At 39.7% G+C, this 12,397-nt stretch overlaps 1 protein-coding gene across 1 annotated transcript in view; it reads left to right on the top strand.

Moving 5' to 3' along the window:
• Positions 1-11,782, top strand: part of acvr2ba (activin A receptor type 2Ba) — a 57,738-nt gene extending 45,956 nt beyond the window's left edge. Inside the window, exons 3-11 of the mRNA XM_083546976.1 lie at positions 2,519-2,625; positions 3,751-3,899; positions 4,374-4,517; positions 5,782-5,925; positions 6,778-6,926; positions 8,024-8,138; positions 8,388-8,526; positions 8,842-8,972; positions 9,683-11,782. Coding sequence (XP_083403102.1) covers positions 2,519-2,625; positions 3,751-3,899; positions 4,374-4,517; positions 5,782-5,925; positions 6,778-6,926; positions 8,024-8,138; positions 8,388-8,526; positions 8,842-8,972; positions 9,683-9,877 — 1,273 coding nt within the window. The 3' untranslated portion in view covers positions 9,878-11,782. The remainder of the gene's footprint in view (positions 1-2,518; positions 2,626-3,750; positions 3,900-4,373; positions 4,518-5,781; positions 5,926-6,777; positions 6,927-8,023; positions 8,139-8,387; positions 8,527-8,841; positions 8,973-9,682) is intronic.
• Positions 11,783-12,397: the final 615 nt, after the last annotated feature.

Below are 12,397 nucleotides of genomic sequence, written 5' to 3'. Positions count from 1 at the left end.
TCTAGCACAACAGCTGCTACTCCGCCAGCTGCAGGGCAAAATTACAGTTTTAGAATTACACTCTCATTCATTATTTCTATAGTAACCGCTAATTCACAGAGACTTGTGTTGCAATATAAATATAAGCCTAGTAATACGGTCTGTAAAAAAAAAGAGTTAGTGTTCAGGATTTGTATTTTTTTTTTCCCCCATGTTGACAAAAGTCTTTAGTCTTGATGTTTTGTAACACTCCGGTCTCAGTGGCAGAAGTCTTCAGGCAGTGTTTTTCGGTTTATTTTGTAGCTAATGGATTAACTATTTATGGGTGTTTTAAGTGAAAACAGGAATTTCCCCGAAGTTCTACAGCATTAAATGTAGCTGTAAATGGACAGAATATTATTAGTGAATAAATCAAAATGTGTAAGCGTTGTTAAATTGCTGTGGTATAAAAAAAAAAAAAAAAAAAATCCAGTCTAAAAATAGTTTGGCGATCTTAATAGTTAGTCCTCTGTGTCTGAATTCACACTGTGGGAAAGGATGAGTACAAAAGGGTCAAGTTTAACTTCGAAGAGTAAAAGTCAGCGAAGAGCTCAGAAATTGCAATATTAATTTCAGTATCACTTCATATCATGTCTGTTTATCATGTTGTCCATCTGTTGGCGCATTTTTTTTAAGCACCTAAGCTTGTCAGGTCAGTGGGATTGCAAAATTTGATGTTGCTCAGCATTTCCCAGTAGCACTGGCTCAGCCCTCTGAGGGGTGATCACTCTTCGTGTTTCGCTAGCGCTTTGCCCTGGTTTTACTGAAAGGGTGCTGCTGAATAACGGCCTGAGTGCTGACTGAGCGTTAGTCAGGTTGTGCCTCATCAGCAGAATCATCACACTAGTGCTGGATCTCTCCATCTCCTGGCACTTATGTCATTCCTGGTTAGACAGCATTGTTTTTCATTCCTTTGTGCAACAAGGGGAGTGAAGGGTTCACAGTGTTGTTGTGTGTCCTGATCAAGCTCATTTTATGCATTAGGCAATGTATCACCTAGTCTAAGCAGGCTGGACCTGAAAAACCATTTTAGTGGACAAAAATGTGTTATACAGATTTTAGTTCCCTCACACTGAAGTGATTGGTCGAACGATGTTCCATGATTTCTTTTTTAATTCAATTAATTTTTGTTCTTTTTATCTAAAGCAGCTTTTCAAAGTTGTATAAAAGAGCGTCTAAGTTTAGTGCCTGTAAGTTTTTTCCTTATAATTGTAAGTTTATCCCTAATGAATGAGCCAGTGGCGAATGTAGCAACAAAAAAACTCCATGAGATGGCATGAGGAAGAAACCTCGAGAGGAACCAGGCTCATAAGGGAATCCCATCCTCATCTGGGACTCATCAAATATCCATTTCTTACAATTCCATCATTGTTGAGGTGTACATTATTTATTTATTTATTTATTTATTTATTTTGTAGCTAATGGATTAACTATTTATGGGTGTTTTACGTGAAAACAGGAATTTCCCCGAAGTTCTACAGCATTAAATGTAGCTGTAAATGGACAGAATATTATTAGTGAATAAATCAAAATGTGTAAGCGTTGTTAAATTGCTGTATATATATATATATATATATATATATATATATATATATATAAAAACTGCATTAGAACATTTAACTATCACTTCACTAGTCTTTGTTCATCATGTAAAATTTTACTTCCTGGTTTAAAACTGTTTTTACAATAGAGGTTGTGGCATCACCAGCAGGCATGTTATATATTTAGGACGATGAGGTTTGGCTTAAAATATAAAAGATTTGCCAACTGAAGCTAAAAAAGGAAACATGGGGGGCAATTTTACAGGCATAAATGAACAGGCATATACAGATCACTTCGAGGTAGCTAACCATCCAAATAATGCACATATTGTCTCTAAAATGTAACTTGCTCAGTATTAGTATAAGTGTGCATATTCACTGAATGTTGGCACCAACCTGGAATGACCTATGTAGTGCAACAACACTCTCACCAATTTCCACATTTTGTATTTTGCAACCTGGAACTGAAACAGATCAAGAAATAGCCCATTATATTGAAAATTGCTACAGGTTACAAAATTAATTCCAAAAAAAAACCCTGGTTATTTGGCCAATTTTGTGAACTCCCTGAATGTCATTCTAGATAGAGCTAAGGAAACATGGTCATTTCTTTTTTTACTTGTTGCTGCTGCTTCTTCTTCTGCTTCTTAATATATGAATTCTTATTTGTCCTGTAATTGAGTTTATCCCCTTTAAGTTATGCCCCTATTAGAATTACAAAGACTAGCCTTTTTTCATAATCAAGTATTTTAATCTCAATCACAAATTTCATTATTCTAGTTGCAGAACCACCAATGATGAGTTCTGATGACTGTTTTCTTGCTTATCATTGCACACTACCACACAATCTCCACACTCAGAACTTAACTCCCCCCTATGATGAACTCTGCACCGAAGCATTCTCTTGGAACAAGGAGAAAGGTATTGTAACTGGACCCTGCTTTCTTTCTTAACCCCAGGCAAGAGTGTGTGGCCACGGAGGAGAACCCTCAGGTGTTTTTCTGTTGCTGTGAAGGCAGCTTCTGCAACGAGAGGTTCACCCACCTCCCTGACGTGAGCGGACCAGGTGAGCAAACGTTCCTGCACCGCTGGGAAATCACAGCCCTGTTTATTTATTCGCCTTTTATTTTTTATAAGCCGGCGAAACACATCTTTAAATCCCTAGTGTTTAATATGTACTTATTACAACATGCTAGTTTGAAAATGAGCTCGTTAAATCTGTGGAAGCAGGAACTGAATATACAGCAGCAGTGGACTCAGTAATCACATCATTTCTCAGAAGGTGGCATGCTTTTCTTTTCTTTTTTTTAAGTGAATGAATCTAGGTAGGGAGTATACAGTCCATGCAAGTATTAAAGATAATAAGGGTTTTTCTGCAACATGAAGCATTTCCAAACGGTGCCGCTTTCCAGGTTTTCCTCTTGAGGATTACTGAAGTGGAGTGAGGGGGAGTAGAAGCCGTGACATGATCTTATCAGTTAGTTAGATATTAACATTTGACACGTAAAAGTCATGGGAGATTATGGGAAAAAAGAAGCAGATGACGATCATTGATGTATCGTGCATATATCGTCCAGCCACATATATAATAACGTACTGAAAGGTCAGTTTGGCTTTCAGCTTGGCTTCGAACTCCTCTATCTATAATTTTTTTGTTTCACCTGCGACCTGTTTGCTTGTATATCAGGCAAATCATCTTCTAACGTGCATCTTTCACAAGCATTTAAGCATGGTCACATTGCAGTGTCTCAGGGAAAGGCGAGACTTTGTTTCACACAGGACTTGGCTTTTTTTTTCTTTCCTCAATGTTTTAGGAAATGGGAGATAAATTTCTATTATGCTTTGATTTTTTCTTTCTTTTCTGGGTTGCCATGCTATAGGCTCTCAAGAGTGTTTAGACATAACAATGTCTATTCAGTTTTACAAGCTGAATTGTGATTTATCAGTGCCCACCCAACATGCCGCTGTCTCTGTGGGATTATCTGTAGAATTCTTTCTCTCTCTCTCTCTCTCTCTCTCTCTCTCTCTCTCTCTCTCTCTCTCTCTCTCTCTCTCTCTCTCTCTCTCTCTCTCTCTCTCTCTCTCTCTCTCTCTCTCTCTCTCTCTCTCTCTCTCTCTCTCTCTCTCTCTCCCCCCCCCCCCTCCCTCCCTCCCCTGTAACATGGTGTTATATGTTTGCTGTCTGTCTCAGTAATCGAGCCCCCTCCTGCTGCACCCTCTCTGCTGAACGTGTTAGTGTACTCCCTGCTCCCAATCACCATGCTGTCCATGGCTCTGCTGTTGGCCTTCTGGATGTACCGTCACCGCAAGCCACCCTACGGGCATGTCGACATCAATGAGGTCAACACCCCAATTTTTACTGCTTTACGCTAGATCTTAATGCTGCCGTTTATTGTTTTTACCACAGTACTGTATTCTTATAGTATTCCCCTTCTAACCTGTTATTCATTATTGATTGTTTTTACATTTCTTTGGCCTGTTTTTTGGTCCCAATTTAGGGTCTACCTATACAGATGCTCAGTTTTGTAGTTTTCATAATGACTGTCGCCATCTAGTGGCTGCTTTTGGCTGAATGTACCTCAAATTCATGGTGTATACTACATGTGAGCCTGTGTGTAAATTAGCCAGTGGGATTTCTGTGCTGTTCTATTAGGCAATTGTAAATACATTATAAAACATATCCACAGAACTGCATTGATAATGCTAAAGAAAATCAGGACGTTCTTCTTTAGAGAATATTGTCGTATTGGAACACATGCGGCAACAAATAAAACTGACAACTGCTGACTGTTTTGCGTTCTTGTCTTTGCTCAGGATCCAGGTCCAGCGCCTCAGTCTCCTCTGATTGGGCTGAAACCCCTGCAGTTGCTGGAGATTAAGGCTAGAGGGCGCTTTGGCTGTGTGTGGAAAGCCCAGATGATGAATGAATATGTAGCTGTGAAGATCTTCCCCATTCAGGTTTGTTATCGTGCTTTGTTTCTGTTGTTCTGCAGGGAACGATAATTAGACTCCAAAACGTGTGGCCTTCAGACAACGCTGAGTACTAATGACCACGTTGCTGCTGAATTCTCCATCCGAACAGCTCAGAAGGTGTTGATTATTTTTCTATAACAGCAGTCCTGACAATCACATGTGCTACCAGGTCAATCACAGGTTTCTCCTCAATGCACTCATTCTGTTGTTTCTATAGCAACAGCTCAATCAGTTGTATGGTGGACTCTCAAGATAATCTAAATCCAATACTGATTTAAAACCATTTGTCAATTAACACTGAAAATGTTTTGTACAGCAGCAAAAGAAAAATTATGGTGACTGGTTCACTGGGAGCAGCTCTGATTGTACAGTCTAATAGCAGCAGGAACAAAAGACATTCAGTATCACTCCATGCATACAGGGGTGAGAGTCGTTCTCCAGTAATGATGATAGTGTAGCTACCATCCTCCTTTCTCCCAGCTCCTGTACAGTGTCCAGGGGAATCAGCTTGTCCAGTCTCTTCCTGTCTGCAGGAGAGATGCTGCTCCATAGAAAATGGCTGAGGCCACCACAGAATCAAAAAAAGGGGTTCTGTAGCTCTCCCTGCACTCTAAAAGACCTTAGTCTCTTCAGCAGAAAGAGTCTGCACTTTCTTAGAAATACTCAGCTGTTCATCTGAACAACAAATCGAACAGGACAAGACAACAAGATGCAAAGAGTCCACACTCTAAGTTTGTGCCTACGGAAATCCACCACCAGTTTTTTGGCCTTCCCCGTGTTTATCTGGAAGCAGCGCTGTTGGCACCAGTCCACGAAGTTCTGGATTAGTCCTCTGTACTCCCTGCCATCGTCATCATGATCAGGTCATCAGAGAACTTGTGCAGGTGACAGTTTGCTGAGCTGAACATAAAGTCAGCAGCATCGTTATACCTCATCATGGTAACATTTCTTTAAAATTTTTTGGAAGGAGCCTTGAGAGTTTTTTAATCGCAAAAAAAAAAAATCATTTTTGTTGACAAAATGCTGTGGTATAAAAGTCATGGTAGGAAAACACTGCAGGACATGCAATTGAAAGTGAATGAACTTCAGCTGGTTCGGCAGTAACTCAGCGTTGTCTCAGGGTGCATTCCGCTACTCCATTGATTATTTAGCTGTTTCAGCACTCCTCGTCATTTTGGTCTTCCAGCCAGCGATCATAGATGTTGTTTGTTAATTCATCTGTCACTGTTTTTCTCTGTCTGCTCTCCAGGACAAGCAGTCATGGCAGAACGAGCGAGACATTTTCACCACGCCGGGAATGAAGCACGAGAACTTGCTGCGATACATCGCTTCTGAGAAACGTGGGACCAGTCTGGAAATGGAGCTCTGGCTCATCACTGAGTTCCATGAAAAGGTTAGAGGTCAATTCCAACACGCGTTATGCGCATAGCAGCGTTATTAACGTTCACGGGTTTATTGTTTTTGCAGACTCTCTGCTATCCACTTTGAGCAAACTTTTTTCTGTGAATTTCCAGGATGTTTATTGGTGCTGTTTGAATTAGCGCCTGAGCTATTTTTATTTTTATTTGTGTATTTATAAAGTTGCATGAGCTGCATTTAAAACCCTTTAAAGAAAAAAAAAAAGCTTTTGACTTGATATAAGACTTTAACAGTAAATGATAGAGCTGAGATGTTTCAATTCCGATAATTGACACGACATTCAACTTCCTGTTACCAGAATGAATAAAATGGTGACTGACACTGACACTTATTTATTTATTTTTTGTGTGAAAATAAGACTGAGAAACCAATTGGATGCATAAGTGTTTGTTTATACGATTTAGAATCAAGCTCTTGGTGTCACCCAAATGAGAATGGGTTCCTCTTTTGAGTCTGGTTCCTCTCACTGTTTCTTTATCGTACTGTCTAAGGGAGTTTTTCCTTGTGACTGCTGCCCCAGGCTGCTCATCGGGGATAAACACATCATTCACTTATATTAAAAAATTTTTATTTTATAATTCTGTAAAGCTTCTTAGAGACCACGTCCTTTGTGAAAAGCTCTTTAGAAATAAACTTAAATTGAATCGAATCGAAAAGTGGAGGAATGGAAATGCTTATTGTATTTTGCACAGAGAATAATTCCAGTATGAACTAGAAGCTTCCGCAGTGGTCTTTTCAGTCATGTTCAGTCGTGCGCTAAACATAAGTTCTGTTCACGTTAAAGCATTGTGAAATTGAGTTTGTACTGACGTGCTCTGTTCTGCAGGGTTCTCTGACTGATTATCTGAAGGGCAGCGTTGTTAGCTGGAATGAGCTATGCCACATAGCGGAAACTATGGCTTGTGGCCTGGCCTACCTTCACGAAGACGTACCACGATACAAAGGAGAAGGCCCTAAACCTGCTATTGCTCACAGGTAAGACACGAGTGCGAGAGGGGAAAAAAGTCGATCATGTCAGAAAATGTGTGTGAAAAGATCTGTGTAACCTTAGTGTCCCCACTGATCCAGATAAATCAGAAAATAATTTGTATAGTAATCATTTTTAATTGTCCACTCTGGGACAACAAGATGGTGGATAACGATGTACTGCGGTTGTTGTGCCTGCAATGTTCATCCGTAATCGCATCAATTGAGAATGTAAAGTAGATTGAAGTGCTTGACGGAAGGTATGTTGTTTTTTTGGACGGACAAGTCATGGAAACCATTTAAAAGTCCAACTGTAATGAAGATGTTGTAACAGTTTGTATCTGATTACTGGAGACTGAATAGATTAGACTTTGACAGTTTGGCAAGATCAAAGTCTGTCAGGAAATCACATTTGACAGGCAAGGCCTAAGATACATTTTGGAAAGCTGAGTGTTTGTACGCTAGTTAAACTGACCCTCATACCCAATATGATCTTGAACTGTCAAAAAAGAACATTATATGAACAAACGTTTGTGGAACTTGACCATAAGATTGGTATGTGCTTTTTATACATCCCATTTGACATTTAGTCCCCATTTGCTGTTATAATGGCATTTACTCGTCTGGAAGATGTTCCACTTGTGCTCATTCAGCCACAAGGCTGATAGTAAAGTCAGGTACTAAGGTTCCATTTCATCCCAAAGGTGTTCAATAGGGTTGAGGTCAGAGCGCTATATCAAGGCCACTCAATATCTTCCACTGCATCTCATGTAATGCATATCTTCACGAAAATAGATTTATGCTAGGGGCATTGTCACGCCGGAGCAGGTTTGGGCGTTCTGGTTCAAGTGAGAAGAAAGTGTAATGCGACCGCATCCAACGACATCCTATTTAATAGTTTGCCTCCAACTTTGCGGTAACAGTTTGGTGAAGAACCACGTGTTGCTGGAAAAGTCACTTGTCCCAAAACTTGTGTCCAGGTAGTCCATGTTGAAACCCAATCTTTACAGAAATCAGTTGAAATGAAATCTGTTGGGCTTTTCTTAGGTAAAACATTTTGCTTTTGGTTTCTCCTTAAAACAAACTTTGTTCATGCTAATTTGCAGGGACTTCAAGAGTAAAAATGTTATGCTGAAGAACGATCTGACTGCTGTTATTGGTGACTTTGGGCTGGCGGTGAGGTTTGAGCCGGGAAAAGCTCCAGGAGACACTCACGGCCAGGTAAGAAAGGGTTTTCTGATGGGGGAAAAAAAAGAGAGCTCACTGGATTTGTACGATGCAGAACAGCTTAGGAAACGTTCATATCATAAAAAGTAATTGCAGAAGACGGTTCAGGAGTTTATTAATGTTCAGTCATGTTTAAACTCAAATGTAGTATTTTCTGCCAGCACACGATTAAAGCTGCACAGTCCTGCACATGAGTTTTATGTATTAAAGCAAGTGATGTGATGGGTATGATTGTGCTGCTAGGTTGGTACACGGAGGTACATGGCACCTGAGGTGCTGGAGGGAGCCATTAACTTCCAGAGGGATGCATTTCTGAGGATAGACATGTACTCCATGGGACTCGTGCTTTGGGAGCTGGTGTCCCGCTGCACAGCCGCTGACGGTGAGTGCTTGTTACTGCTTTTAATGAACCGAAATATGTTAAGAGTCTGTCGCAATGCAAATGTCTTTTTTCTTATTCATATTTTAAATTAAGCTCCCCCCCTCTAGACAATGTGCCTGTCTGTTTGGGGCACCATTTATTTTGTTTGAAATTTGACTATTTGGGTTATTTCTTTCGACCTGCTATGAATAAGATTTTTAATATTGAAAGGACTTGAAATGTCATCACTCACTTCAAATCCAAGGTGAGGAATTCTGTTGGAAGTCCTGGTGCTGTGACTCTGGTCGTCTAAGCTGTCGAAGTGTGTCCGTACAGGTCCAGTGGACGAGTACATGCTGCCCTTCGAGGAGGAGATCGGGCAGCACCCGTCCCTGGAGGACCTGCAGGACGTCGTAGTACACAAAAAGATGCGGCCCGTGCTGAAGGAGTGCTGGCTTAAACATCCTGTAAGCATGTCTATGACGGTTTTCTTTCATCCAGGTTATTTGGAAATGTACAGTAGTTTATTAAAGAAAAAGGCTTCTCCATTTATCAGTCAGTGCCAGTTAGATAGACTGGGGCTGAGCAGCAAAACTCCGGGGTCCCTGGTTTGATCCTGAGTTTCGAGTCATGGGTATAGAATTCTGGATAATGAGGTTAGGAAACAGGCAGTACATTTTTTTTTTTTTTTTTTGACAGTGTATACACTCTGTGGCATTCGAGTTATTGAGCGATTTAATGATTAACTTCTCAAAATGTAATTTGAGGCAATACAAATCTACGTTTTCATGTATTTATTTTCTTCCATGGTCACAGTTCTGCACAATCATATAGTGAAGCAACGTTCAACTATTCAAAAGATTCCCAGTTTTGGCTCTTTTTTTTTTTTTTGGGAGGGGGGAGGCATTGCAATTATAGCATCATGGCCAAAAAATAGCAAGTATTCAAAATCACTTTTCGGAAGTCCAATATTTTTAAGAGAAAATCATATTTTGATGGATACAACTGAATGTACGGTTCAACCAAATATGTTCCACTTAAAAAAAAAATAGTCACAAAGTGAAAATTATTGTGCTCATTCTCCTTTTTGCACTTTTGAACCTGCCACCATCTGCCCTGGTGTGTGTGTGTGTGTGTGTGTGTGTGTGTGTGTGTGTGTGTGTGCGCGCGCGCGCAGGGACTGGAGCAGCTGTGCGAGACGATAGAGGAATGCTGGGACCACGATGCAGAGGCACGTCTCTCAGCGGGCTGCGTAGAAGAACGTCTCTCTCAGATCCGGCGCCTCGGCAGCGGCCCTGCCTCCGACTGCCTCATCTCTGTGCTCACCTCCGTCACCAACGTGGACTTAGCACCCAAAGAGTCCAGCATCTGAGAACGAGCGGCATTGGGGATTTAATAGAAAAAAAACTCATAAAATGAAACCCGAAGCGAAAGAAACAACCTTCGTCTTTCCAGACTCAGCGGATCTCAGACAACAATGAATGCAGCTGCTATTTTATCCTGACATTTTTTAAATTAATTATCATTATTGTTATTATTAGTATGATTATTATTCTGATCGGATCAATACTACCAGCACACTTCGCTACTGTATTTTTATCAAGAGAGGAAACACAAAAGTATAAAAATTTAAACAAACAAACAAAAAAAAAAATCTGAAAAAAAAAAAAACAAAACAGCATAAGGACATCTCAGAGCGCATTCAGGTGCCGACTTATGAATGCTGACAAGATGCAGGTACCTCAACTGTTTCAGTTCAGTGTTTTTTTGTTTTTCTTTTTTTGTTTCTTTTTTTTTCTCTTTATATTCTTATTTTTCTGTGTTCTGGACAGGATTGCCTAAGGCAAAACCAACCAACACATCAAGCAACCATTCACTATGTTGGAAAATACAACAATGCTGCAAAACCTGAGAGGAACATTTATGACTGTTACATTAACCTTCCTCAAAGGATTTTTATTTCCGATTTTTTTAAGAACTTTTCCTCTCTCTGACTGTGTGCTATTCAAATTCTACGGAAAACGTGTCTTTTACGGAACTAACGGGTGTCTCTAGAACACAACAAAATGTGGAAGACAACTGGATTGTTTTTTTTTTTTTTTTTTTTTTTTTTGTTGGTTTTATTTTCTTCATTTGGTTCTGTGCTGTTGAAGCTGGCAACTGTGAAGAGGGGGTCGGTTCAGAATTTTATCGTGCGGAAACAAGAATTAAGGTTAGAGAAATTGGCTTTGCATTTTAAAGATAGCGGACGAGGAGAGGATCTGGATAACGTGTTTTGTTTGGTACGGAATTATTTCTCAGGTAACCAGTTTGGGTCAGGGTGTCAGGGGCGGGGTTTAAGGGGCGGGGCGGGGATTTGTTGGGTGGTTGACTGCCATTTATCCCTAGGAAACAGAAGGAGAAATGCTGAGGGGTCGGTTTTAACCCTAAAGAAATTTAACACTAAAATGTTCATGCAAGACCATGATTTGAGTGCATGTGTGTGAGAGAATATGAATGAGTCTATGAGTTGTGTGAATGTGTGTGTGTGTGTGTATGTGTATAGTCTAGAGCGACCTTATGAAAGGTTTGGCCCAAGTGGCCTTCAAAATATATATATTTTTTTTCTTTGCAAAGTCCACGCACATATTGGATACCAGGATTTAAGGACCTTGACTGAAACAGCAGACTCATGATCGTTTAGAAAGCTTGTTTTTGCAAATCTGAGAGATTAGAAGGATTTCGATTTATCGACCCTCACGTGTGTCCCTTTTGCTTATTATCAGTATCTCAGAGGGACCAATTTTTAAGAATTGGATCTTGTGGGTCCTACATTGTAGATACTACACTTACAGCGCAATAGGCATGACATTCAGCCCAGTCTTTTATTAAGAGTGACTGAAACGCATTTGCTCAAGAGAGAGAGAAAGAAATAAAAGCAGGAACCCTTGTTTTTGTCTTAAAAGTGGCCACAGTTCACATTTCTGTTTGCCACAGTATAACCCATGAATGTCCACAATGCTGCTGTTTCCACTCAAAGCTGAAATATTTCTGTATATTTTTTATTTTCAATCCATTTCTTCTTTGCATTACACATGCGACTTCTCAGTAGAACTCATTTTCCAAATGCAACGCGACATTAAGAAAAACGACAAGGCTTCCGAGAAGAACGAGCGCAAATCTAAACAATAAAAATTTGTAGAGGACAAAACACAAAAAAGGAAAAAAAAGAAAAAAAAAAGAGAGAGGGAGAGAGAGATATTGTTCATGAACCACAGACCACCTCAAACCAGAAATACCTCAAATTTTTCTATGTGTATGACTTGTGTTATGTATTCAGTTAGCTGTATTGACTTGTAGTGAGTATATTTTGATTTAAGTTGGCTTTGAAGATTAGGGAGTTTTGGAAAAATACATAAAAAAAAAAAATTGTCCAAAATCTTTTAAGAAGTGCTACCACATTATGGTGTATAAATAGAAAAACCCGTGTAAATAGCTGTAAACAGATGTAGAATTCTGCCTATCTTTGAGACCAGGGCATTAATCCCTTAATTTGTGCCGGCTGTTCTGTTCTTTTTAACTCTCCTTTTCTTTCTCTGTCACTCAAAGGGACATTGAACCTTTAATATCGGATTATATGAACCTTTATAGGATGCTCTTCTCTTCTCATTGTCCGATACGTACTGGATTTGACATTTGGAAATTAACTTTGAAGTTTTTTCCTTTTAGAATAAACTACATATAAACTACCGCGCATCTGAAGTGACACATTGTCGCTCGCTTCACCTCACCAAATTATCTCTTTCCAAATTAAAACCAAAATTTCGCTGGCTTTTATCGGGCACGCCGTATTGATGTTGTTATACATCAAGTCATGTTATAAGCTTTCTTTCAGGGCATGTAATTAAACAAA

The sequence above is a fragment of the Silurus aristotelis genome, assembly GCF_946808225.1.
Source record: "Silurus aristotelis genome assembly, chromosome: 1".
NCBI lineage: Eukaryota > Metazoa > Chordata > Actinopteri > Siluriformes > Siluridae > Silurus > Silurus aristotelis.
Note: the sequence above shows the minus strand (reverse complement) of the source record. Positions and strands in the feature narration are given on the sequence as shown.